Source organism: Engystomops pustulosus, chromosome 4 (genome assembly GCF_040894005.1).
Source record: "Engystomops pustulosus chromosome 4, aEngPut4.maternal, whole genome shotgun sequence".
Classification (NCBI taxonomy): domain Eukaryota; kingdom Metazoa; phylum Chordata; class Amphibia; order Anura; family Leptodactylidae; genus Engystomops; species Engystomops pustulosus.
This window is the reverse complement of record NC_092414.1, coordinates 12,178,128-12,205,043: the sequence shown is the minus strand read 5'-3', so window position 1 is coordinate 12,205,043 and position 26,916 is coordinate 12,178,128. Positions and strand designations below refer to the sequence as shown.

The following is a 26,916-nucleotide window of genomic DNA, read 5'->3' as shown; positions in this document are numbered from 1 at the left end:
ATTCTCTCTCTCTGTATATACACATCACGTGACATATAGTGCGGCTGGGCACAGCGCTGGGCTCCCTGTATACATGATTCTCTCTCTCTGTATATACACATCACGTGACATATAGTGCGGCTGGGCACAGCGCTGGGCTCCCTGTATACACGGTCCTCTCTCTGTATATACACATCACGTGACATATAGTGCTGCCGGGCACAGCGCTGGGCTCCCTGTATATGCAGGCGGAGGGTTAGGGCTGAGCTCGGGTTATAGTCTGTGTAGCGGTTAGTGCAGGAGGCGGGGCTTAGCCTCGCTCTTCTCCCGGCATGCTCCGCGGTGCCGGCGCCTCCGCTCAGTGTATGGGGGACTTCCACATCCCCACGTGACCGGCGCTTCCGGCCTCTGTCATGTGACCGGCCGCCCGGAGTAGTGACAGCCGCACAGAGGTAAGTGCGGGAGGTATACAGCGGAATGTATACAGTATATACTGCCGTATAGGAGCCTGTAATGTACATTATTATAGTGTGCCCTATAGTATTATTATATACTGTGCCCTGTACATAACGGGGGGTGATGTGTTATACTCTGTAATGTAACCGTTATATGCAGAATATTCTACAGTAAAGTGAGAGAACTGCTGTAAAACCATCTGACCCCCTCAAAGTGACTGTCACCAGGTAGTAAATGAGCAGAGAAGAGTCAGATTTTACCAGAGATGAGTCAAGTTTTAAGACTGCAAGGTGAGTGTGACTGCAGACTCTGCTCTTTTGTGTTCTGTAGCACCTAGAAACTTGCTGCTGGTGTCGTATCAAAGATAAAAATCTCATCTTTCAGCATTCAGACTTGTGTTTCTGTGATCTGCAAACAGTTACGGTATATTAGTAGTTGGAAACAGCATCAGCTGTGGTTCGGAGATGCAGGCAGGTAAAGCTGATCTGAATTTGTTTCCAACTAATTTAACTGTCTGTATCTCAAGTTCTGGGTCTCACAGTACGGGTCTGTCATGTGATCTCTGAAAGACGAGATTCTTATCTTTAATGTGACATCGACAATACATTTCTAGGTGCTATAGAACAGAAGATAGAGACGGCTGAAGTGACTTTTCCCACTGCAACGACTAAATTTGACTCGTCTAACTTAAAAATTGACTCGTCTCTGCTCGTTGTCACATGGCTTTGGAGGGGAATTTTTATAGGTAAATGGAGGAGATTTCAAATAAAGTTCTAGAAAGGACATTTCATCTTGGACCTGAGCGAATAGTAGTGTAATGGGGTGATATCTGCTGACGGGTTCCCTTCAGTTATGATGGTTTTTGTTCTGCAGGACGTTGGGGATGACGTCGGCGGTGGAGCGCACCGATGACCTGGTGCGGGAGTACCTGACCTTCAGGGGCTTCACCATCACCTTGAAGCACTTTGAGGCGGATATAAAGGCAGATAAGGAGAAGGGCTTCCGGGTGAGTCATGCTCTGCTCGGGTGGTGCAAGTTTTTATTTATATTCTTGTGTTATTTTTTGTTGCCGGTTTTACTACATTTTTTCTGCAGAATCTCAGGAAAGGAACACTTAAAGGAAATCTGCCACCATAATCCCTCATGATAGACCAGGGACAATTACTCATAGATCCAGGCACCACGACTGTGATAATCTTCTTATATTGGTTATCCATGGCCTCCTTCATTCTAAAATCAACTGTTAAAATTATGCTAATGAGATAGAAGGGCTTTGATATTGTTACCAGAGCCCTTCGGTGCTGCAGCTTCACAGGCTGTTACACTGTGCAAGAGCACTGCTGCTACCCCACTGTGTGAGATTATATCAAGTGGAGGGGGGCACAGTGTAACAGCCTGAGACACTACAGCACGGAGGGGCTCTGGTAACACCCCCGGGAGCCCGTCTAGCTCATTAGACTAATTATAAACGTTGATATTAGAAGGAAAGAGACAATGGATAAGAAATGTAAGAAGATCCCACGGTCCCGATGCCTGGATCTATGAGTAATGTCCTTGGTTTATAAGGATGGATTCTGATGGGAGCTTTATTTGGTCGGGACCCCCTTAGCAAAACATCAGTGACTGTTACCCTGGAGGAGCTGGACTCTCCTTTAGTTGACACACAACCCATTGATATGAATGTGTGGCCTGTAATACTTCATTCCGCCTGTGGTGTCACTGTAGGGAAATCAAGCACCTCCCAATTACAGACGATCACTGCGATCACCTGATTGTTAGGATCACTCCTATCCAGCAGTGTAGAATCCCTTTAAATATGGACTTGAGTGACCTCGCCTTTATCTCTTTCCTCCTACAATGATTCTACATTCTGATTGGCCAAGAGAAATCACCTGACTGAGCTGCAGTGTAAAGTACGGTGGATGAAAGGAGCAGGGATGCGAGTCTCCGGATGTAATTGTAGCAACAAAAATTTTTTTTTGGTTTAATATTAATTAAATAATTTATGATAAAATATAAATAATTTATTAGAATAATTAATAATAAAAAAATATTATATATATTTATATAAAATATAATTTTTATTAATTTTTTTTTTTTTAGGTGGACCGGATCGTGGAGCAGCTGCTGCAGTTCATCCAGGGTTATGACCTGAACGGGCTCCTGGATTATTGGGGTTACCTGGAGCGGAGACTTTTCAGCCGGTTGGAAGACGTCTACAGGCCCACGGTGAACAAGCTGAAGACCAGTTTGTTCCGCTACTATCTGGTCTACACCATACAGGTAGGTGTGTGCTTGGTGTTATATGTGATGCCCACATAAGGGACACGGAAATATCCTAAAAAATAGGCTATAGAAAAAATTTACTTAAAGTTTGCAGCAGGCCATAAAGCGAGATTTTCTTTTAAATCCAGTTTGTGTTATCATCAGTTGGGCCACTCGGTGTCAGCACTGGACTCACTGTGTGCTCCCTTTGTTTTACAGAGCAGCCGGCCGGACCGAGCACATGACTTCTTCCAGAAACAGGCGCCGGAGCTGCAGAACCAGACTGAGTGGAAGGAGTGGTTTGCGCTTCCGTTTCTTCCTGCACCCGATGTCAACCCGACGTTCTCCACCTACTTCTCCCGGCAATGGGCGGACACCTTCACCGTGTCCCTGCACAACTTCCTCAGCGTCCTCTTCCAGTGCATGCATATCCTTTACCACTGCAGAATAGTGAGTGCAGCTCTGGGGTATAATACAGGATGTAACTCAGGATCAGTACAGGATAAGTAATGTCATGTATGTACACAGTGACTGCACCAGCAGCAGAATAGTGAGTGCAGCTCTGGGGTATAATACAGGATGTAACTCAGGATCAGTACAGGATAAGTAATGTCATGTATGTACACAGTGACTGCACCAGCAGCAGAATAGTGAGTGCAGCTCTGGGGTATAATACAGGATGTAACTCAGGATCAGTACAGGATAAGTAATGTCATGTATGTACACAGTGACTGCACCAGCAGCAGAATAGTGAGTGCAGCTCTGGGGTATAATACAGGATGTAACTCAGGATCAGTACAGGATAAGTAATGTCATGTATGTACACAGTGACTGCACCAGCAGCAGAATAGTGAGTACAGCTCTGGGGTATAATACAGGATGTAACTCAGGATCAGTACAGGATAAGTAATGTCATGTATGTACACAGTGACTGCACCAGCAGCAGAATAGTGAGTGCAGCTCTGGAGTATAATACAGGATGTAACTCAGGATCAGTACAGGATAAGTAATGTCATGTATGTACACAGTGACTGCATCAGCAGCAGAATAGTGAGTGCAGCTCTGGAGTATAATACAGGATGTAACTCAGGATCAGTACAGGATAAGTAATGTCATGTATGTACACAGTGACTGCACCAGCAGCAGAATAGTGAGTGCAGCTCTGGAGTATAATACAGGATGTAACTCAGGATCAGTACAGGGTAAGTAATGTCATGTATGTACACAGTGACTGCACCAGCAGCAGAATAGTGAGTGCAGCTCTGGAGTATAATACAGGATGTAACTCAGGATCAGTACAGGGTAAGTAATGTCATGTATGTACACAGTGACTGCACCAGCAGCAGAATAGTGAGTGCAGCTCTGGAGTATAATACAGGATGTAACTCAGGATCAGTACAGGATAAGTAATGTCATGTATGTACACAGTGACTGCACCAGCAGCAGAATAGTGAGTGCAGCTCTGGGGTATAATACAGGATGTAACTCAGGATCAGTACAGGATAAGTAATGTCATGTATGTACACAGTGACTGCACCAGCAGCAGAATAGTGAGTGCAGCTCTGGGGTATAATACAGGATGTAACTCAGGATCAGTACAGGATAAGTAATGTCATGTATGTACACAGTGACTGCACCAGCAGCAGAATAGTGAGTGCAGCTCTGGGGTATAATACAGGATGTAACTCAGGATCAGTACAGGATAAGTAATGTCATGTATGTACACAGTGACTGCACCAGCAGCAGAATAGTGAGTACAGCTCTGGGGTATAATACAGGATGTAACTCAGGATCAGTACAGGATAAGTAATGTCATGTATGTACACAGTGACTGCACCAGCAGCAGAATAGTGAGTGCAGCTCTGGAGTATAATACAGGATGTAACTCAGGATCAGTACAGGATAAGTAATGTCATGTATGTACACAGTGACTGCATCAGCAGCAGAATAGTGAGTGCAGCTCTGGAGTATAATACAGGATGTAACTCAGGATCAGTACAGGATAAGTAATGTCATGTATGTACACAGTGACTGCACCAGCAGCAGAATAGTGAGTGCAGCTCTGGAGTATAATACAGGATGTAACTCAGGATCAGTACAGGGTAAGTAATGTCATGTATGTACACAGTGACTGCACCAGCAGCAGAATAGTGAGTGCAGCTCTGGAGTATAATACAGGATGTAACTCAGGATCAGTACAGGATAAGTAATGTCATGTATGTACACAGTGACTGCACCAGCAGCAGAATAGTGAGTGCAGCTCTGGGGTATAATACAGTAATGTCATGTATGTAAATTCTTCTCCTTAACATTAGTCTCACCTACTCCAACAATCCTCAACTTTGATGCTGAGTGGCAGAGGATCTTCCACATACAGGAGGAGAATGAGGCTCTGAGGCAGAAGGTTGGCGCCACTTTTGTAATTGGATTGGTCACGATTTAGAGGACAGACAAGATACAAATCTTGAAAATACTTAAAATGTTTGAAGTTTTGGTCAGAAGTTTAGATGAATATAAAAAGAAAAGTGTTTGTTCTTTCAGATTTCCTTAATTTTGCATCCACCCAATCACACAAGGTCTCATCACTGACCCCTGCTGGCCACATCCAGTAATGCACTTTAGGTTGTTGCCTTGGATTCTGGATGGTGAAGACCCTGCTGTTATCTGCAGTATAATTTCAAATTAAAGACCCCCATCAGTAATTTGTGGTTCCTCAGAGAGAAGATGAGACCTACTAACTTTAAGGCAGACATTTAGAATTTAGATATTTCTGTGTCTAAATTTATTATCTTGGATTTATTCATCACTTTATTATTACATCATTTAATTTCCATATTTGTAACATAAGCAAATGTTGGTTCCTCAGCTGTTTGCTCTACAGGCGGAGGCGCACAGGATGAAGAAAGAAGGTGATGATGGTCCTATGGTTCACCATAAACTACCGCACTATGTCTCCAACATGGATCGACTGGGGGACTCCGAGCTGTGAGTGATATCAATCATTTTACTATATTTATATCTACTATAATACTGCCCCCTATGTACAGGAATATAACTACTATAATACTGCCCCCTATGTACAGGAATATAACTGCTATAATACTGCCCTCTATGTACAGGAATATAACTACTATAATACTGCTCCCTATGTACAAGAATATAACTACTATAATACTGCTCCCTATGTACAAGAATATAACTACTATAATACTGCCCCCTATGTACAAGAATATAACTACTATAATACTGCCCCCTATGTACAAGAATATAACTACTATAATACTGCCCCCTATGTACAAGAATATAACTACTATAATACTGCCCCCTATGTACAGGAATATAACTACTATAATACTGCCCCCTATGTACAAGAATATAACTACTATAATACTGCCCCCTATGTACAAGAATATAACTACTATAATACTGCCCCCTATGTACAGGAATATAACTACTATAATACTGCCCCCTATGTACAGGAATATAACTACTATAATACTGCCCTCTATGTACAGGAATATAACTACTATAATACTGCTCCCTATGTACAAGAATATAACTACTATAATACTGCCCCTATGTACAGGAATATATCTACTATAATACTGCCCCCTATGTACAAGAATATAACTACTATAATACTGCCCCCTATGTACAAGAATATAACTACTATAATACTGCCCCCTATGTACAGGAATATAACTACTATAATACTGCCCCCTATGTACAGGAATATAACTACTATAATACTGCCCCCTATGTACAAGAATATAACTACTATAATACTGCCTCCTATGTACAAGAATATAAATACTATAATACTGCCCCCTATGTACAAGAATATAAATACTATAATACTGCCCCCTATGTACAGGAATATAACTACTATAATACTGCCCCCTATGTACAGGAATATAACTACTATAATACTGCCCCCTATGTACAGGAATATAACTACTATAATACTGCCTCCTATGTACAAGAATATAACTACTATAATACTGCCCCCTATGTACAGGAATATAACTACTATAATACTGCCCCCTATGTACAAGAATATAACTACTATAATACTGCCTCCTATGTACAAGAATATAACTACTATAATACTGCCCCCTATGTACAGGAATATAACTACTATAATACTGCCCCCTATGTACAAGAATATAACTACTATAATACTGCCCCCTATGTACAAGAATATAACTACTATAATACTGCCCCCTATGTACAAGAATATAACTACTATAATACTGCCCCCTGTGTACAAGACTATAACTACTATAATACTGCCCCCTATGTACAAGAATATAACTACTATAATACTGCCCCCTATGTACAAGAATATAACTACTATAATACTGCCCCCTATGTACAAGAATATAACTACTATAATACTGCCCCCTATGTACAAGAATATAACTACTATAATACTGCCCCCTATGTACAAGAATATAACTACTATAATACTGCCCCCTATGTATGATACAGTAATGGTATGTGCCTTCACAGGACTATGATATGCAATCAGAGGAGCTCGGGCTCGGCGGTCCAGTCTCAGAAGACCACCGGGTTCCTCTCATCTTTACTCCCGCAGAGCAAAAAAGTAGCAACGAAACCCCCTCCCTCGACCATTTCATCTCCTACACAGAGCGCTGCGGGTCTCCCCCTAAAGAAGGAAGCGGGGAACACTCAGGTAGAGTTATATATATAGTGCTGTCTCTATATAGGTGGATGTGGCTGATAACAGAGAACAATAGATTGTATCCAACTTCTTTTTTTAGCCCCAAAAAACTAAAGAAATCCTTACTGTGACCAAGGAAGTGAAGCCTCTGCCTAATGTCCTTGGGGTCCCCGCGGCCTCGGACCCCGGGATGGTGCAGCAGAGGCAGCGGCGCCAGCAGGAGAGGAAGGAGCTGTTCTCAAAGACCCAATCACAGGTGAGCAACAGAGGGGCAGGGAGACTAAGCTGGTGGGTAGAATTTTGGGTACATTTTAGCTTCATGGTGGAATTTTTGGAGAGACATTAGCAATTGGGTAAGACTTTTTCGGCAGGTGTGAGATGAGGGAGACCATTCCAGGGGAAAGGGGCAGCACGAGAGAAAATCAGAAAGATGTAAACCTAAGGAATGACATTGGAAAGAAGACCTGGAGATTGGGAGGGGTAACAGTTGTATTTATACTTCCTGAGGGGGTAACAGTTGTATTTTTACTTCCTGAGGGGTTAACAGTTGTATTTATACTTCCTGAGGGGGTAACAGTTGTATCTAGACTTCCTGAGGGGGTAACAGTTGTATTTATACTTCCTGAGGGGGTAACAGTTGTATGTAGACTTCCTGAGGGGGTAATAGTTGTATTTATACTTCCTGAGGGGGTAACAGTTGTATGTAGACTTCCTGAGGGGGTAACAGTTGTATGTAGACTTCCTGAGGGGGTAACAGTTGTATGTAGACTTCCTGAGGGGGTAACAGTTGTATTTATACTTCCTGAGGGGGTAACAGTTGTATTTATACTTCCTGAGGGGGTAACAGTTGTATTTATACTTCCTGAGGGGGTAACAGTTGTATTTATACTTCCTGAGGGGGTAACAGTTGTATGTAGACTTCCTGAGGGGGTAATAGTTGTATGTAGACTTCCTGAGGGGGTAACAGTTGTATGTAGACTTCCTGAGGGGGTAACAGTTGTATGTAGACTTCCTGAGGGGGTAACAGTTGTATGTAGACTTCCTGAGGGGGTAACAGTTGTATTTATACTTCCTGAGGGGGTAACAGTTGTATGTAGACTTCCTGAGGGGGTAACAGTTGTATGTAGACTTCCTGAGGGGGTAATAGTTGTATGTAGACTTCCTGAGGGGGTAACAGTTGTATCTAGACTTCCTGAGGGGGTAATAGTTGTATCTAGACTTCCTGAGGGGGTAACAGTTGTATCTAGACTTCCTGAGGGGGTAACAGTTGTATCTAGACTTCCCGAGGGGGTAACAGTTGTATCTAGACTTCCCGAGGGGGTAACAGTTGTATCTAGACTTCCCGAGGGGGTAACAGTTGTATCTAGACTTCCCGAGGGGGTAACAGTTGTATCTAGACTTCCCGAGGGGGTAATAGTTGTATCTAGACTTCCTGAGGGGGTAACAGTTGTATCTAGACTTCCTGAGGGGGTAACAGTTGTATCTAGACTTCCTGAGGGGGTAACAGTTGTATCTAGACTTCCCGAGGGGGTAACAGTTGTATCTAGACTTCCTGAGGGGGTAACAGTTGTATCTAGACTTCCCGAGGGGGTAATAGTTGTATCTAGACTTCCCGAGGGGGTAATAGTTGTATCTAGACTTCCCGAGGGGGTAACAGTTGTATCTAGACTTCCCGAGGGGGTAACAGTTGTATCTAGACTTCCCGAGGGGGTAACAGTTGTATCTAGACTTCCTGAGGGGGTAACAGTTGTATCTAGACTTCCCGAGGGGGTAACAGTTGTATCTAGACTTCCTGAGGGGGTAACAGTTGTATCTAGACTTCCTGAGGGGGTAACAGTTGTATCTAGACTTCCTGAGGGGGTAACAGTTGTATCTAGACTTCCTGAGGGGGTAACAGTTGTATCTAGACTTCCTGAGGGGGTAACAGTTGTATCTAGACTTCCTGAGGGGGTAACAGTTGTATCTAGACTTCCTGAGGGGGTAACAGTTGTATCTAGACTTCCTGAGGGGGTAACAGTTGTATCTAGACTTCCTGAGGGGGTAACAGTTGTATCTAGACTTCCTGAGGGGGTAACAGTTGTATCTAGACTTCCTGAGGGGGTAACAGTTGTATCTAGACTTCCTGAGGGGGTAATTGTTGCTTGAAGTAGATTGTCAAACGTCATGATGGAAAAGCTGTGGTTGGACATGAGGGAATGGGTAAGTTTTGTAGAGTTTATGAAGTTGGGAAGGTCCAAGATGAAGAAGAGCATTCCAGAGATTAGGGGCAGCATAAGAGAAACCTAAAATGCAAAAATGTAACCGTGAATTGAGAGAGAAGTCGGAGGAGACAGGTAACAGTGAGGCTATAGGAGGCTGTAGGATGCTGGACAGAGTCCGTGGGATGTAGTCAATGTGAACAGCGGTGGTATCATATATGGTCGGTAGGGAAAGATGATGATGGCAGCCATAGACCATCCAGTGCAAAGAAGTGATGTAAAGATGATAGCGCTTTGGTTAGTCTTGATGAGTTTTCAGAGTTGGGCAGGTCTGAGACAAGGTAGTAAATTCCAGAGTTAAGGGGCAGCATGAGAGAAAACCTGAAGGAACTTGATGACTTAATGGACATTTAGAGGGTTTGTAGTTTGGTTGGTTGAGTTTATACAATTTTCCATTCTAGCAAAGCCTAGAGAAGAAGCCCGAGGCCATAGAGCCGGAGGCCGAGCCTCGCCCCGAGCCGCAGCAGGACCCCGTGGACGCCATCATGAAGGGGGTGAAGGGAAACTCGTCAGGAGGAGGGGAGAAGCCGGAGCAGCCGTTCATAGTGCTCAGCCAAGACGAGTACGGGGAGCACCACTCCTCCATCATGCACTGCAGGTAACCCCCAGGGCCTCGCCTCCTGCTCAGAGCTGAGGGTTTGCTACTATGTGTTCAGATACACTGATACATTGTAACAAAACACACGGCTTCCAGGGTGGACTGCTCTGGCCGGCGTGTCGCCAGCTTGGACGTGGACGGCGTCATCAAGGTCTGGTCCATTGATGGCATCATGCAGACCAAGGCCTCGGCCATCTCCAAGTCCGCCCTCCTGTCCCTGGAGTGGGCCACGAAGAGGGACAGACTGGTGAGTGACCGGAGGGGGGTAACTATATGGGGGCACGTCTATCAGGATCCTCCCACTCATTGTCTCCGCCTCCCTCCTACTGGAGCAGCTCCTACTGGGGAGTGAGGTGGGCACCGTGCGCCTCTACGACACCGAAGCCAAGAAGAACCTGTGTGAGATCGGGATCTGTGACGACCTCCCCCGGTGAGTGCAGGGTACATAGGGGGGCACCCAGGGGTAACGGGTCACACTGAGCACCCCTCTGCTTCCAGGATCCTCTCACTGGCCTGTAACCCCAGCGGCACCTCATTCGTGTGCTCAGCCGCAGCTACCCCCTCACCCACCGATCCATCCACCCCCGGGGGAACGGAGAACGGGGGCAACCAAGTGCCTGGAAGACTACTGCTATGGGACACCAAGACCATGAAACAGCAGGTGAGGAGGCTGCATCATACTCCAGAGCTGCACTCACTATTCTGCTGCTGGTGCAGTCACTGTGTACATACATGACATTACTTATCCTGTACTGATCCTGAGTTACATCCTGTATTATACCCCAGAGCTGCACTCACTATTCTGCTGCTGGTGCAGTCACTGTGTACATACATGACATTACTTATCCTGTACTGATCCTGAGTTACATCCTGTATTATACCCCAGAGCTGCACTCACTATTCTGCTGCTGGTGCAGTCACTGTGTACATACATGACATTACTTATCCTGTACTGATCCTGAGTTACATCCTGTATTATACTCCAGAGCTGCACTCACTATTCCGCTGCTGGTGCAGTCACTGTGTACATACATGACATTACTTATCCTGTACTGATCCTGAGTTACATCCTGTATTATACTCCAGAGCTGCACTCACTATTCTGCTGCTGGTGCAGTCACTGTGTACATACATGACATTACTTATCCTGTACTGATCCTGAGTTACATCCTGTATTATACCCCAGAGCTGCACTCACTATTCTGCTGCTGGTGCAGTCACTGTGTACATACATGACATTACTTATCCTGTACTGACCCTGAGTTACATCCTGTATTATACTCCAGAGCTGCACTCACTATTCTGCTGCTGGTGCAGTCACTGTGTACATACATGACATTACTTATCCTGTACTGATCCTGAGTTACATCCTGTATTATACTCCAGAGCTGCACTCACTATTCTGCTGCTGGTGCAGTCACTGTGTACATACATGACATTACTTATCCTGTACTGATCCTGAGTTACATCCTGTATTATACTCCAGAGCTGCACTCACTATTCTGCTGCTGGTGCAGTCACTGTGTACATACATGACATTACTTATCCTGTACTGATCCTGAGTTACATCCTGTATTATACCCCAGAGCTGCACTCACTATTCTGCTGCTGGTGCAGTCACTGTGTACATACATGACATTACTTATCCTGTACTGATCCTGAGTTACATCCTGTATTATACCCCAGAGCTGCACTCACTATTCTGCATCTCCATTTTTTTTCTTCCTCCCCAGCTGCAGTTCTCCCTGGAGCCTGTACCAATCGCTGTGAACTGCACGTCTTTCAATCACAATGGTAATCTTCTGGTCACAGGAGCTGCAGACGGTGTCATCCGGCTGTTTGGTAAAGACCTATTAAAGAATCTTTCTTGTATGTTTTAAGCTTAGCCCCGCCCTCTTACCAAAGCCACGCCCCTTACCCAAATTAAAGCGACCTTGAGATGATGGAGTATTGTATTGGTCTTTTATATTCTTTTTGTACTCTTTATTACCTCCTTTTATTCATGGGCGTCGTGCCCCTTATAGATATATATATACAGGATATACAGTGACGGTCTCTTCTCCCCTCAGACATGCAGCAGCACCAGTGTGCGATGAGCTGGGAGGCGCACAAGGGGGAGGTCTACTCTGTCGATTTCAGCTACGACGAGAACGCAGTGTACAGCATCGGAGAAGACGGGAAGGTAAGCGGCATCTCATAGGACCAGACGCCCCCCTCCCATCCCGCATGGCGTAGTCGTAGTCCCCTCCTCCTTTTGCTCTTATATGATTGATAATAAGAAATAGGGGTGTTATTTCTACGCAATACTGTATAAAGATATTTTTTAATTTAATTTTTTTTACAGTTTATTCAATGGAACATTCACAAGAGCGGTCAGAAGGTTTCGGAGTATTCCCTGCCCCCCGACGCCACGGGCCCCTTCATGCTGTCGGGTTACAGCGGGTACAAGCAGGTGCAGTTCCCCCGCGGGCGACTTTTCGCTTTCGACTCGGAGGGCAACTACATGCTGACGTGTTCCAGCAACGGCGGAGTCATTTACAAGGTAACGTCCAGATGGGGGAGCTCTGTCCTAGAAGCCGTGTACATAGAGATGTAGCAGAGTTGAGTTTGTTGTGTCGGGTTTCCATACAAAGTTGCCTTCATACGGCGTCTTTAACATGTGATACCACAGATTATACATTGCCCGGCACGTAGCAGAACTGGATTTGTAATGTTACTGTGTATCATAGGAAACTTGAGATGTAGCAGAGCCGAGTTTGTCATTCTACTGTTGTTTGTGTATGGCGTAGAGTAATGATCTGATTTCCATGTGTCATCCACAGCTGAACAGTGACGGCAGCACGTTGGAAAATTGCCTCTCCCTCGGGGGGCACCGGGCCCCTGTAGTCACGGTGGATTGGAGCACGGCCGTGGAGTGCGGCACCTGCCTGACGGCCTCCATGGATGGCAAAATCCGACTGACCACCCTGCTGGCCCAGAAATCCTAAGCGGGGTCCGGATTCTTGGATAACGAAAATTACTAGAACTTTGTATAAGACTTTTGCAATTTCCAATTCAAGATCTCTGCTTGCTGTCAGTGAATGTAAGCGTCTATGTTTTATTCTGAGCGCCGCTGAGGGGTTGTTACAGTGTATTCTCTCTAGACACTGCCTCGGTTTTCAAAACCGACTAGAATACTGGCTGATACATTGTAACAAACAACCTAGGTGAGATTTTTTTTTTTTAACTGGTGCAACTGTAACAAACTTCCAGATGTGAGGAGTAACGTGAGCTTTTAGCTTGTGGAGGCAGATGGGAGTTTTTTTGGGGTTTTTTTTTTGTATTCGCTGACAGCAAGCAGAGTAATTGAAAGATTAAGTGTATAAGCATTGCTTCTGTATCTAGGAAAGCTGGGTGACGTCCAATATGGCCGACATTCAGGTTAGTGAAGCTGCCTTGTTCTATAGGGATGTGGGGGGTGGTGACAGTCCCTATAGGGGCCATAGTGAGGGTTGTCACCGTGCGTTATATATAGAATAACTGGAGCGATGAAGATGTTGCAAAGACTTTACGGCCGGGACCAAGCCAGGGATACATATGTAGCAGCTGCTCTCACAAGATCAGTGCCTCATCTCAGGATCGGAGCAGACGCCATCATGGCCGCCGTCGCTGCCGCCAATGGACATTCCAGCACTGACCGCGAACCATCAGTATTAATCTTGTATTACTCCAATAAACCACACATAGTGTTCCCCTCCCCCGCTGCGGGGATACGGATAGTCCTGGAGTCTGCGTTGTCTTTATTACAGAGTTCCTTTAAGAGACCTCGGTGTAATATAAAAAGCCTTTTAAAAAAAAAATTTAATCATTTTGACAACTGGGTGATTACCCCCTCCCTTCTCCTGCAGACTCTGCCATATCTGCCTTTCTCCTAGTAATACAGGCTGGGTGTGAAATCTGTGTGATGGATGCGCCTGCCTTAACTTTCTTATAGAGATCTCTTCTCCCTTGTGCCAATACTGATGCTTGGGAGGGAATGATTCCCCCTCCCTCCTCCTGCACAGTCTGCCTGAGCTCTCCTCCCAGTAATAGATGCTGCATGTAAGGGATGTGTGTCCAGGAGGCTGTTGCTTTAACCTGCCTAGAGGAATTCTCCCTTGTGCTGATGAGTGTATGAACCCCCCTCCCTCTCCTGCAGAGTCTGCCATACATGCTCTCCTATATTATATACTGGATGTGAGGTCTGTGTCTCCAGGATGCTGCTGTCCTCACTAGTTCTCTCCAGCTGTAGCTGATGAGGGATCTCCTTTCTCTTGTGATGACAGTCACATGCTATGGAGAGTATTATTCCCCCTCCCTCCCCCTGCAGAGTCTGCCATGTGAGCTCTCCTCCCTATATTATGTACTGTGTGTTTATGGTACTGCTGCCTTTACTTTCCTACAGCGATCTCTACTGCTTTGTCTTGGCAGTTCCTCATGATGATGATGATGAGGAGCGTATGATTCCCCCTTCCTCCCCCTGCGCATTCTGCCTGATCTCTGAGCTCTCATCCCTATAATACATGATAGATCTGAGGCCTTTGTGAACATGTTGCTGCTGCCTTTACCTACCCAGAAGAATCTCATTGTGCTAACGGACACTGCGGCCCCCTCCCTCTCCTGCATAGTCTGTCATGCGTGTCTCCTGGGTTTGTGTGATTAGGCTGCTGCTGTCACTAGCTAAGCTAGCTGAGTGTGTAATTCCCCCTCCCTCTCTTGCAGATGCTGCCTAGCCATGAGCTTTCTTCCTTGTAATAGTGGATGTGCGATTATTACCAAGTTGCTGTGGTCTTGCCAGAGGGATCTCCGCTCTGCTGAGGAGTGTGTGATTTCCCCCTCCCTCCCCCTGCAGACTCTGCCTTGTGTGATTTTCTCCTATGCTGAATATAAGGTGTGTGTTTCCAGGATGCTGCTACCCTCTCTGGCTCTCATGTAACAGCATAACTTCATACCTGGACTTCATTTTTCCATTGTTCTTCCTTGTGCTGAGGAGTGTATGATGCCCCCTCTCTTCTCCTGCAGAGTCTGCTTCAGGAGCATTGTGTTTAGTTATGCATGTCATGTTCTGCAGGACAGACATCTGCGTGAAGGAGTAGCACAGACTCTACACCAATAAATTGCAGGATGTGACTCCTTAAGGATCTTTATGATGTAACAGAGAATAAGGGATAACTACTGCGACCCCTCACCTCATGACAATAAGGGTGCCCTGTACCCCTGAAGTAATGGAGGGGCCTGTCACTGGTTAGGAAGCTATTTATAGGCCACTGATGATCTTGAAAGCAAAGTTTAATACCTGACCATGACCCCTGTTCTGCCGACACTGCAGCATATCCACTATAAGGAGACCCAGTGCATGGCAGCTGCAGCAGCAGGGACACCATCACACAGTGTCATGTATTTTTATCAATGACAGCAGCGCCACCTACTGCCCAAGCGTCTAACTGCAGCAGACATGAGACCATTGTACTGTCCCGTGTCTTTAGTATTACAGCAGCGCCACCTGCTGCCTAATAAATGCATTGCAGCTGTTGCTTGTTGCTGCTGCAGTGCCACCCGCGCAGTGTTACTATCAGCCCCGCCCTCCGGACAGATGAATGTCGGGAAATGTAGTCCTGGCAGAATGAGGAAGTCACCCGAAACCGGGTGAGAATGAGGTGCCCAGTGCTGCAGGTCATGAGCAGCGTAGAGGTAAGTGGGGCGATAGTGCTAGTACAAGGGGCGCCGGGCATGAGGGGCTGTGCATGTGATATGGAGGGGTCTGTGCATGTGATATGGGGGGGGGCTGTGCATGTGATATGGGGGGGGGGGGTCTGTGCATGTGATATGGGGGTGGGGTCTGTGCATGTGATTGGGGGGGGGGGTCTGTGCATGTGATATGGGGGGGCTGTGCCTGTGATATGGGGGGGGCTGTGCCTGTGATATGGGGGGGGGGCTGTGCCTGTGATATGGGGGGGGCTGTGCCTGTGATATGGGGGGGTCTGTGCATGTGATATGGGGGGGTCTGTGCATGTGATATGGGGGGGTCTGTGCATGTGATATGGGGGTGGGGTCTGTGCATGTGATTGGGGGTCTGTGCATGTGATTGGGGGGGCTGTGCATGTGATGGGGGGGGCTGTGCATGTGATGGGGGGGCTGTGCATGTGATATGGGGGGGCTGTGCATGTGATATGGGGGGGGCTGTGCATGTGATATGGGGGTCTGTGCATGTGATATGGGGGGGCTGTGCATGTGATATGGGGGTCTGTGCATGTGATATGGGGGGGCTGTGCATGTGATATGGGGGGGCTGTGCATGTGATATGGGGGTCTGTGCATGTGATATGGGGGGGCTGTGCATGTGATATGGGGGGTTGTGCATGTGATATGGGGGTCTGTGCATGTGATATGGGGGGGCTGTGCATGTGATATGGGGGGGCTGTGCATGTGATATGGGGGGGTCTATGCATGAGATCTGGGGGGTTGTGCATGTGATATGGGGGTCTGTGCATGTGATATGGGGGGGCTGTGCATGTGATATGGGGGGGTCTGTGCATGTGATATGGGGAGGGGCTGTGCATGTGATATGGGGAGGGGCTGTGCATGTGATATGGGGAGGGGTCTGTGCATGTGATATGGGGGTGGGGTCTGTGCATGTGATATGGGGGGGGCTGTGCATGTGATATGGGGGGGGGCTGTGCATGTGATATGGGGGGGGCTGTGCATGTGATATGGGGGGGGGCTGTGCATGTGATATGGGGGGGGTCTGTGCATGTGATATGGGGTGGGGGTTTTAGCATGTGATTGGGGGGGCTGTGAAGGTATTGGGGGGGCTGTGCATGTGGTTGGGGGCTGTGCATGTGATTGGGGGGGCTGTGCATGTGGTGATGAGGGGGCTGTGCATGTGGTGATGAGGGGGCTGTGCACATGATGGGGGGGTCTGTGCATGTGATATGGGGTGGGGGTTTTAGCATGTGATTGGGGGGGCTGTGAAGGTATTGGGGGGGCTGTGCATGTGGTTGGGGGCTGTGCATGTGATTGGGGGGCTGTGCATGTGATTGGGGGGCTGTGCATGTGATTGGGGGGGCTGTGCATGTGGTGATGAGGGGGCTGTGCATGTGGTGATGAGGGGGCTGTGCACATGATGGGGGGGGCTGTGCATGTGATATGGGGTGGGGGTTTTAGCATGTGATTGGGGGGGCTGTGAAGGTATTGGGGGGGCTGTGCATGTGATTGGGGGCTGTGCATGTGATATGGGGGGCTGTGCATGTTATTGGGGGGGGCTGTGCATGTGATTGGGGGGGCTGTGCATGTGGTGATGAGGGGGCTGTGCACATGATGGGGGGGGGGCTGTGCATGTGGTAATGAGGGGGCTGTGCACATGATGGGGGGGCTGTGCATGTGACGGGACGCAGGGAATATTTTGGAGGTATTATGATGGGACACTGTGGATATAGTACTGGCACAGGTAATGGGCTCAGTAGTTATTCCCACTTTTCGTTGCAGTGAGATGGAGGACGCTGAGCCCACAGTGAGGAGGCGCGTCCTCCCCTCCTGGATGACACATGACAAAAAAGACCCCAAGAAACCGAATACAGGGGAGACGAGGAGGAGGAGGAAGTGGACAGAGATGTGAGACACCAGGGGGCGCTGTCCGGAGCGGGGGCTTGTGTTATCTCCTAATATCACTGCGGGAGGACATATGTTCTGTACTGCGCCCCGGGGACATTTTTAATTTTACTTTTCAATTTTTTTGAATTTTTGTTTTGTTTTCTGTCTATGTAGATCTTCCAGGAAGAGAACGGTGTATTGTATGAATGAGAAGGAGCTGATGGAGTGCGCGCTGGAGATACTGAGCCAGGTAACCGAGGGGGACTACAACTCCCAGAAGGCACCTAAGGCTGTGCCCTATTCTCCCACGGCTGCCGTGCCCCACCCCCACCTTGTCCCGCGGCTGCTGTCCCCCCCCCTTTGTCCCGCGGCGGCTGTGGCCCCCCGTCCCTTCCCTTTCTGTTAGGTGACATTGTGTCCCTGTTGATCCTGGTCTGACCGGTGGAGGAATATAAAGCTAGAATAGCAGTTTGGACTGACACCTGCCTGGACAGTGGAGAGAATAGGGCGGGGGGGGGGGGATCGGTGTAATGCTACAGGCCGGCCTCTAGGGCTACTGCTGCCATGAAGCCGTCTCTATCATCTGTGATTACTTTTCTAGAGTAAAGTACAGAGAGACAGCGAGGAGGAAACCAAACCCCAACTACAGGAGGACAAGGAGGACCCCTCCCCAGAGCCCCCCATATCCCCCCAATCCAAGAAACCCCCTGCTACCCCCCCAACGTCTGATGACCCAGATAACGACCCCCTAAAATTTGTCCGGGAGATTTTCTTCAGCTGAAGATTTGTCGCAATGTTTTTCCTCTTTTTATCTGTAAGTAAAGTTTTATTATTATGTAGTTTTAAAAAACAACAACTTTTATAAACTTTTTTTCTCATAGACTTCAAGGTCTCTGCTTTCTGACAGCAGAGGGTTTGCTTCAGTGTATGGGCTTATTAGACCGAATTGGGCAGATTTTGCCAATCACAGTGCAGCTTTAATTTCTTCTAGTTCTTCTCAGAAATGTAAGCTGAGCTGTGATTGGTTGCTATGGGCATCAACAGGGAAGAGAAACTGAAAGTAAAACAACAACCAGTCACAGCACAGCTGTCATTATGAATTAGTACTGTGAGGAATGCAAGCTGCTCTGTGATTGGTTGCTATTGGTCCATGGCCCTCATGCAATGATCGTATTAACTCTTTACTTAGTCCAGCGGGCAGGCGAGATCTCATAGTCCGGCGAGGGGGTTAAGGCTATTAGATCTCGCCTGCCCGCTGGACTAAGTGGCAGCTAGATGACCCATCTATTACCCCCTCTCAGCTCCTGAATGCCATGGTTAATGCCTATAGATGCCTGCCATGGCCACACTTCCCGGAGATGTACCTCCAGATGTACCTCCAGCTGGGGCATTTTCGGTCCGTTTTTAAGCAGTCTGTCCAAAAACGCATGCGTTTTTGGACGGACTGCTTAAAAACGGACCAAAAATGGGTTCAAAATGCCACATGTGGCATCGCCCTCAGGGAGATTTGTTTGTATTGACCATTGGCCCTATTAAAGCAGGCTCTGCAGCTGGGGTTCCAGTCGTTATTTAAGTCGCTTTTAAGCTTAAGCTTTGTAGCATAATGTGAGGCCTGCATGTATGGAAAAAATGCAGTGTGCAGGTCAGGGAATTTCTCCTGTAGTTCTGTAATTGTAAGAATTAAAGTGAGTAGATTTATAGACACCGCAAGGCACCGCATCAACAAGAATTTACACTCCCAAGAAGGCTACAACAAAAACCATGCAACATCTGGGTTCAATCCACAAATGTGTTTAAAAATATATAATGCATTGGTAAAAAGCTCCTATTCTGTCAAAATCCCATATTTCTCAGAAATCACCGCCTGCCATGTATGCAAAAATAACTTAAATTCATACTCACAAGCACCTTCATGCAACTTTGCAGCACACCATGATAAAAAGCAAAAATTACATGAAAATTCAAAATTTCCAATAAAAAAATGTACAAAAACAGACAACTGTAGTTATATAGAGTAAAAATATAAAGTACTTTCCTAAAAACCGTAAGATGTGACGAGTTCATACACACCCCATATGTGTATATTCAAAATATATAGCAAAGGGAACATTAAATCCAAATTTTTAAAGTTTGGGCCCTTTTGTCTTTGAATTTTTGGGAGCAAATTTTAACCCCTTAACGCTGAAGCCACTTTTCACCTTCCTGACACGGCCCATTTTTTTAAATCTGACATGTGTCTATTTAAGTGGTTATAACTTTGGAACGCTTTAACATATCCAGTTGATTTTGAGATTGTTTTTTCGTGACACATTGTACTTCATGCTGGTTGAGAAATTTAATCAATATATTTAGTATTTATTTATGAAATAAATGGAAATTTGGCAAAAATTTTGAAAAAAACAATGTTTTCCAAATTCAAAATTTTCTACTTTTTGGAAAGTTGGTCATATCACTAAAATAACTTGATAACTAACATTTTCCATGTGTCTGCTTTAACTTGGCATCATTTTTCAAACATCCTTTCCTTTATTTAGGATGTTAGGAGGCTTATAACTTTAGGTGCAATTTTTCAGATTTTCACGAAAATCATCAAAATCTACTTTTGGAGGGTCAATTTAGTTAGAAGTGACTTTATAAGGCCCACATGACAGAAAACCCCCACAAATGACACTATTTTAGAAACTACACCCCTCAAAATATTCAAAACAACCTTTGGGAATTTTGTTAACCCTATGAGCGTTTCATGACGGTGAAAGATAAATGAAAGTGAAATTACAGAAATGTAATTTTATCTTACTATAGATTCATTGAACACTAAAATTTGCACCTTCACAATGGGTTAAAAAGGAAAATGCATTTTACAATGTTGAGGGCAATTCCTCCTGAGTATGCCAATACCCATTTGGTCACTGTACCCTGCTGTACGGGCACATGGGGGCACTTGGAATGGAAAGAGCGTTGTTTCGTTTTTGAAGGGCAAATATGGCTGAAAAAGTTTTCATGTGTCAGGATGCATTTGGAGAGCCATAATGGTACCAAAACAGAGGAAAGCCCCAACAAGAGACACCATTTTGGAAAGTACACCCCTTGGAGAGTTTAGCAACGTGTAATTTGTGTATTTTCCCCAACAGGTGTTTGATTCAATTAGGCCCCAAAAGGGATAAAAGGTGAAAATTTTCTCAAAAAAGTCACTTTTACCCCAAATTTTTGTAAGCCACAAGGGGTAAAAGATGAAACAACCCCATAAATGTGTAAAACTATTTCTCCTAAGCACAGAACTGCACCACTTTTGCATATAAAGTGTTGTATGGGTGCACAGTAGGGCTCAGAAGGGAAAGAGGGGCTTTGACCTTTTAGAAGCCAGATTTGACAATCATCCTTTACATGTGTCAGGATGCATTTGGAGAGCCCTAGTGGTACCAAAACAGAGGGGAACCCCAACAAGTGTCACCATTTTGGAAAGTGCACCCTTTGGAGAATTTAGCAAGGTGTAATATTTGTATTTTCCCCTACAGGTGTTTGCTTGAATTAGGTCCCTAAAAGGAAAAAGATGAACATTTTCCCAAAAAAGTCACTTTTACGGCTAATTTTTGTATCCCATAAGGCATTAAAGATGAAATAACCCCAAAAAATGTGTACTAGCATTTCTCCCGAGTATAAAATTGCCCCACACATGCAAATAAAATGTTGTATGGGTACGCAGTGAAGCTCAGAAGGAAAGAGGGGCGTTGGCCTTTTAGAAGCCAAATTTGACAGACATCCTTTACATGTGTCAGGATGCATTTAGAGAGCCGTAGTGGTACCAAAACAGAGCGGAACCCCAACAAGTATCACCATTTTGGAAAGCACACCCCTTAGAGAATTTAGCAAGGTGTAATATGTGCATTTGTCCGTAAAGGTGTTTGATTTAATTAGGACTTAAATAGGAAAAAGGTGGACATTTTCTTATAAAGGTCATTTTACTCCTAATTTTATATAGCCACAAGGGATAAAAAAATGTATTAACCCCCCAAAATGTGTAGACCTATTTCTCTCAAGTGTAGAAGTACCCCACATGTGTATATAAAATGTTGTATGGGCGCACAGTAAAAGGAAAGGGGGAGGTTTGCCTTTTAGAAGCCAAATTTGACAGAAATGTTTGACATGCATTTGGAGAACCCTAGTGGTATAAAACAGAGAAGAATCCGAAAAGGGACCCTAATTTTTGAACGCACACCCCTTAGAGAATTTTGCAATGTGTAATATATGTATTTGCCCCTACAGGTGAATGATCCAATTAGGCCCTAAACATTAAAAAGGTGAAAATTTTCCTATAAATGTCACTTTACCCCTAATTTATGTAAGCCACAAGGGATAATATATTAAATAACCCCGAAAAAGGTGTAAAACTATTTCTCCTGAGTGTAGAAGTACCCCACATGTGCATATAAAATGCTTTATGGGCGCACAGTAGAGGAAAAGAGGAATGTTTGTCTTTTAGAGGCCAAATTTGCAAGAAATCCTTCACATGTGTCAGGATACATTTGGAGAGCCGTAGTGGTACCAAAGCGGAGGAAAACCCGAAAAGTGACCCTAATTGTTGAATGTACACCCCTTGGGGAATATAGCAAGGTGTAATATGCTTTGTAGTGTAATACACGTGGTGAAATGAGCATTTTGAACATATAGGTGGTTTCCAAATATCATGTGCAATGGAGTCCAAGATGGAAATTGCAATTATTTCTGGAAAGTTCAGTGCCCGTTATGTGGCGCCCCTTATGAAATAATGGAGGGGTATAGGGAGCAACGGGACATAACAGTTGTTACAATTATTCATTTTACTGAATTCACAACAGGTTGGGCGTGAATTGTGAATGTGTTGCGTATAAGGAGGTAGAATATACCAGGGGACCAACTAAACTTTTGTCACTCTGGAGTTGTCGCAGGTCTCTTAGTAGTATATAGTGTCCATCCTTAGTATATAGTGTCCATCCTTAGTATATAGTGTCCATCCTAAACCTTCTTTTGGAACAGACTCTTTATTGAGTCCTACCTTTAGAAGCAGCAGAATTCACTGGGAAAATGCTGTCCTAGAACATCTAAACCAGAGATACTGGGGCCCCGTCCTTCTTGTCCCAATATTAGTCTCCTAATATCTTCCTCTTGAAAAATGGAGAAATGATACGGCAGGACCTGCACATTGGAACAGCACATAAGAGTTGTACACCATAATCTGTACAATGTGCACGGCCAGCGCTTTTGTACCAAATCTTCGTTTTAGTAGGGAAATTATCACCAAGTGTTGCTCTTATTCACCCTAGCGATGCCCATTGTGACGAATATTGCTGCCTTTGGCTGGACCAAATCGACCAGCAAATAGCGGCAAACATGGACAGAGGGGGGCAACAAAACCCCTCTGGACCGCAAGGCACAATTGGTGGCTGTCAGGAACATCCACCACCCTACCCCGATCACCGTGTCTACAGACATGGTGACCGGTATTACTGACGTCATAAGTAAATTCGCTGCTATTGGCTGGTCTGAATTGATGAGCCAATAGCAGCGATCATAAACTGGGGGGGGGTGGGGGCGACGTAACCCTTCTGGTCCATGGGGCAGGATGGATAGCTGTCAGGAATAGCCGCCATTTTCCCCCGATCACTGTGTCTGAAACGTGTGGGCAAGTCACTACCAGCCGCACCGTTCTATAACAACGTGCGTTGGGAATAGGCTATACAATCTTTATTTTTTAAGCAATTTAGACAAATAAGGGCTTATTTTTTGCGAGACGAGATGCACTGTAAAAAAAACCTTTATTTTAGTGGGTTTTTAGCTTATTGAAGCAATTTTATTAACTTTTTACATGTGGAGGAAAATAAAATCATCAATTCTTGTTTTGGATTTTTAGCATTTTTTTGGGGGGTTGTTCACTGTAGCATAACAATAATATATTATCTTTATTCTACGGATCACTACGATTACGGTGATACCTCATTTATATAGTTTTATTTATATTTGTCCAATTTTATTGAAGGAAAACTAGAATAGAAAAAATTGCATTTGTTTTGGTATTGCCATTTTTATAGCGGCATAATTATAGTATTTTTTGGTTTACGGAGCTGGTTGTAAGCTTATTTTTTGCGTGACAAGTTGCTCTTTTTATTGGTATCATTTTGGTGCTTGTAACTTTTTCGGATCACTTTTTAGAACATTTTTTGTAAAGCAATTTGATAAAAAGTTTCAGTTTTTGGCAAGTTTTTGGGTTTTTTTTTTTACCACGTTCACCGAGCGGGTCCAATTATGATTAGGATTTATTGTACAGATTGTTACGGACGCAGCGATACCAAATAAGTGGGGGGTTTTCGTGATTTAGTGTTTTTTATACTTTATTACTTGTGTAAAGGGAAATGTGGTGTTTGGGGGGACTTTCACTTTCTTTTATTATTTATTTTAATTGTAAAAAACCTTTATTTATTTATTTTTACTTTTTTTTACAGTTACTGCCAACTAAGCTTGAACAAGTGTTCTTCTGATCACTTGTTCAAGCTTTTTTACAGGTTACACAGTGCAATACAGAAGTATTGCACTGTGTAATGTAAGACACTGAGCATGCTGCGCATGCCCAGTGTCTTACAGCCGGGTCCTGTCAGAAGGCAGGGACCCGGCACCGAGAGGAGGATCGCGCAGCCCCGGGCACCGGCAGTCCCGGGGCTGCGATCGGAGCAGCGGACCCCCCCAGTAAGTGCCGCGGGGGGGTCCGATTCAACGTAAATAAACTTTAAATGCCTCTAACACGCCGCGGTCAGCGCGACCGCGGCGTGTTAGGGGTTAACACCCGCGATCGGAAGAGTCTCCGATCGCGGGTGTTAGTGGCGAGTGTCAGCTATACTATATAGCCGACACCCGCAGCTTCTGTCGCCGGCTCCGTTCAGGAGCCGGCGCCAGAAGCTTGACGTAATAGTACTGCATTTTGCGGGAACGCACCTCCCGCGATGCAGTACTATTACGTCAAATGTCGGGAAGGGGTTAAAACGGGTGCAAATTTCTGCACAACTCGCACCATTGCCTTTCCTACGGATGGTCAGGACTGGAGGGTTTTTGCGCAATTATTTGCGCCCTTTTCAGTGCAAATCAGTGATAAATCAGGTGCAAACATCCGTAAGCAGGAAAAATAAGAAGACAAATTGGGCGCAAACCAGAAAACTGCGAGACCATGAACTCCGGCGAACTACTGGAAAAAGGCTGAAAAATTTCACATACACTAATGTGCCCAAAATGTCACTAAAATACAACCAAAAAAACTGCATCAGAATAAGATACTTTTAGACATGCGCCATTGTATTAGCCGTGCAATAACGGAACCTTCCGCAATTTATAAGAATTTTAGTAAGAATGCCATAACGGGTATAGATATTCGAGAATGGTGTGAAATAAAAACTTCATTCATGAATGTGTGTGTGTTTTTCTTGTTGCATATAATTTTTTGGATTGTTAATATGTAGCCACATTAGGCGAAGAGGATTGAGTGTTCATCTTCTCACTCATTTTTGCATAAAAAAAAAATCATCATTCAATATAAGACAATCAAAGAGCAAGCGTGCACTCAATGTTCTGGGTAGGAGAGGGTTAATAACATGAACATTAGTTAACATTATCCCTTATCAAAACAAGTCAATATTTACTTAATCTGTAAACTGCTAGAAGCTTCTATGTGCACCCTCCTCCAAATTCCAGCGAAGAAGCTGGGGGGGGGGGGGGTAGAACACACTTCACAGATGTATAACTTTGTATCTCTGGCACCTAGAGTCTTCTCTTTAATATGACTATAAGATTGCATTTCTAGGTGCCAGAAAACCTTACCAGAAATTAACTATTAAAGTGCAGTCAGAAGTCACTTTTATATGTAAAAATCAAACCCGCAATTGTCACTTTAAATGTCAATATCATTGGATCCTTGGCACCTCAAAACACAATCCTAAATTCATATGAAAGAGCTGATGCTAGGTGCCCGGGATCCTGAGTTAGAGATCCTTGAATGGAGAACATATCTCACATGGGGAAAGGGTTAAATTGCAGTTAAAGTGTTTACTAGGACCCCCAGAACCAGTCACAATTTTTATTTTTGGGTATTTTTCTGAACAGTTTCTGAACAGATTTTTCAGACCCACAGAAGTGAATGAAGTGGTGGCTGATGAACTATGTTAGGTTCCTCCTACATTTTGACACTCAGGACTTTGTTCATGTGATTACTTGGTCTCAAAGTGGTCAGACCCCCAGTATTCAGTTACTTACAACCAGAGCCGGATTAAGGATGGAGGAGGCCACTGGGCACAAAGTGATGGGAGTCCTCCGGACAATTTTTTTAAAATAAAGTAAATGTTGCCAGTAATAAATATATACAGCCCCCCCCCCCCCAGTAATACATACATATGTATACAGCCCCCCCATGCTACCGCCCGATTCACCCACACTTGGTAGGGGCCCCTTTAAGGGCAAAGTGGTGGGGGCCCTGGGGCGCACAACCTGGGAGCCCACCCCATAATCTGACCGTGCTTACAACTAGTGCTGTGGATAGGCTCATAAGTCATATTAAAGGGGTTGTCACAGGGGGATAACATTGTGTTCTCCCACTAACAAAAGATAGGCCCTATCCACGTGATAGGACCTAACTTGCTAATCAGTGGGGAGCTCAGCGCTGAGATCCCCACAGATCACAAAAACTAGGGGTCCGATCGTGCTCGCACCCTACAGGAGAATGGTCATACACAGCCGCCTGCTCCATTAGTCTAACGGGGCAACGATGGGTCAGTTTTTGTGATCTGTGGGAGTCTTTGCACTGAGATCCCCACTGATCAGCAAGTTAGGCCCTATCCACCTAGGTTTTTTCATGGGAAACCCCTTTTAAAGGGCACAACCTCTTTAAGGTGAAAAACTTTGTGGAAAAACACACGTTTAGGGCTCTTCACGAAATGGGTCATAAGCTGTCAAGATTTCCAATGTCTATTATAACCATGACATAGAGTCTCCCACTGATTTCAATAGGAGACAAATTTTGTCATAGGCCACTTTCTGACTGACATGAGGACACGG

General features: G+C 45.1%; 2 protein-coding genes across 2 annotated transcripts; both read left to right on the top strand.

The window, feature by feature from the left end:
* Positions 1-273: 273 nt before the first annotated feature.
* Positions 274-13,987, top strand: WDR91 (WD repeat domain 91). Its single transcript, XM_072145148.1, has 16 exons — positions 274-431; positions 1,309-1,441; positions 2,539-2,718; positions 2,920-3,127; positions 5,022-5,104; positions 5,567-5,685; positions 7,213-7,396; positions 7,485-7,640; positions 10,044-10,240; positions 10,337-10,487; positions 10,576-10,670; positions 10,739-10,901; positions 11,974-12,082; positions 12,310-12,422; positions 12,585-12,782; positions 13,063-13,987. The coding sequence occupies exons 2-16, from the start codon at positions 1,319-1,321 to the stop codon at positions 13,225-13,227; spliced, it is 2,244 nt and encodes a 747-aa protein (XP_072001249.1). The 5' UTR covers positions 274-431; positions 1,309-1,318; the 3' UTR covers positions 13,228-13,987.
* A 1,832-nt stretch (positions 13,988-15,819) lies between these two features.
* CYREN (cell cycle regulator of NHEJ) lies at positions 15,820-18,729 on the top strand. The gene is made up of 4 exons (XM_072145147.1): positions 15,820-15,949; positions 17,743-17,868; positions 18,022-18,097; positions 18,449-18,729. The coding sequence occupies exons 2-4, from the start codon at positions 17,747-17,749 to the stop codon at positions 18,626-18,628; spliced, it is 378 nt and encodes a 125-aa protein (XP_072001248.1). The 5' UTR covers positions 15,820-15,949; positions 17,743-17,746; the 3' UTR covers positions 18,629-18,729.
* Positions 18,730-26,916: the final 8,187 nt, after the last annotated feature.

Bases quoted from the DNA above. Each gene is read 5' to 3' on its own strand.
- CYREN (XM_072145147.1), top strand. From the start codon at position 17,747: ATGGAGGACGCTGAGCCCACAGTGAGGAGGCGCGTCCTCCCCTCCTGG. The intron at 17,869-18,021 runs GTGAGACACCAG...CTGTCTATGTAG, and splicing joins AGGAGGAAGTGGACAGAGAT to ATCTTCCAGGAAGAGAACGG. The intron at 18,098-18,448 runs GTAACCGAGGGG...TTACTTTTCTAG, and splicing joins CGCTGGAGATACTGAGCCAG to AGTAAAGTACAGAGAGACAG.
- WDR91 (XM_072145148.1), top strand. From the start codon at position 1,319: ATGACGTCGGCGGTGGAGCGCACCGATGACCTGGTGCGGGAGTACCTG. The intron at 7,641-10,043 runs GTGAGCAACAGA...TTTCCATTCTAG, and splicing joins TCTCAAAGACCCAATCACAG to CAAAGCCTAGAGAAGAAGCC. The intron at 12,423-12,584 runs GTAAGCGGCATC...TTTTTTTTACAG, and splicing joins GCATCGGAGAAGACGGGAAG to TTTATTCAATGGAACATTCA.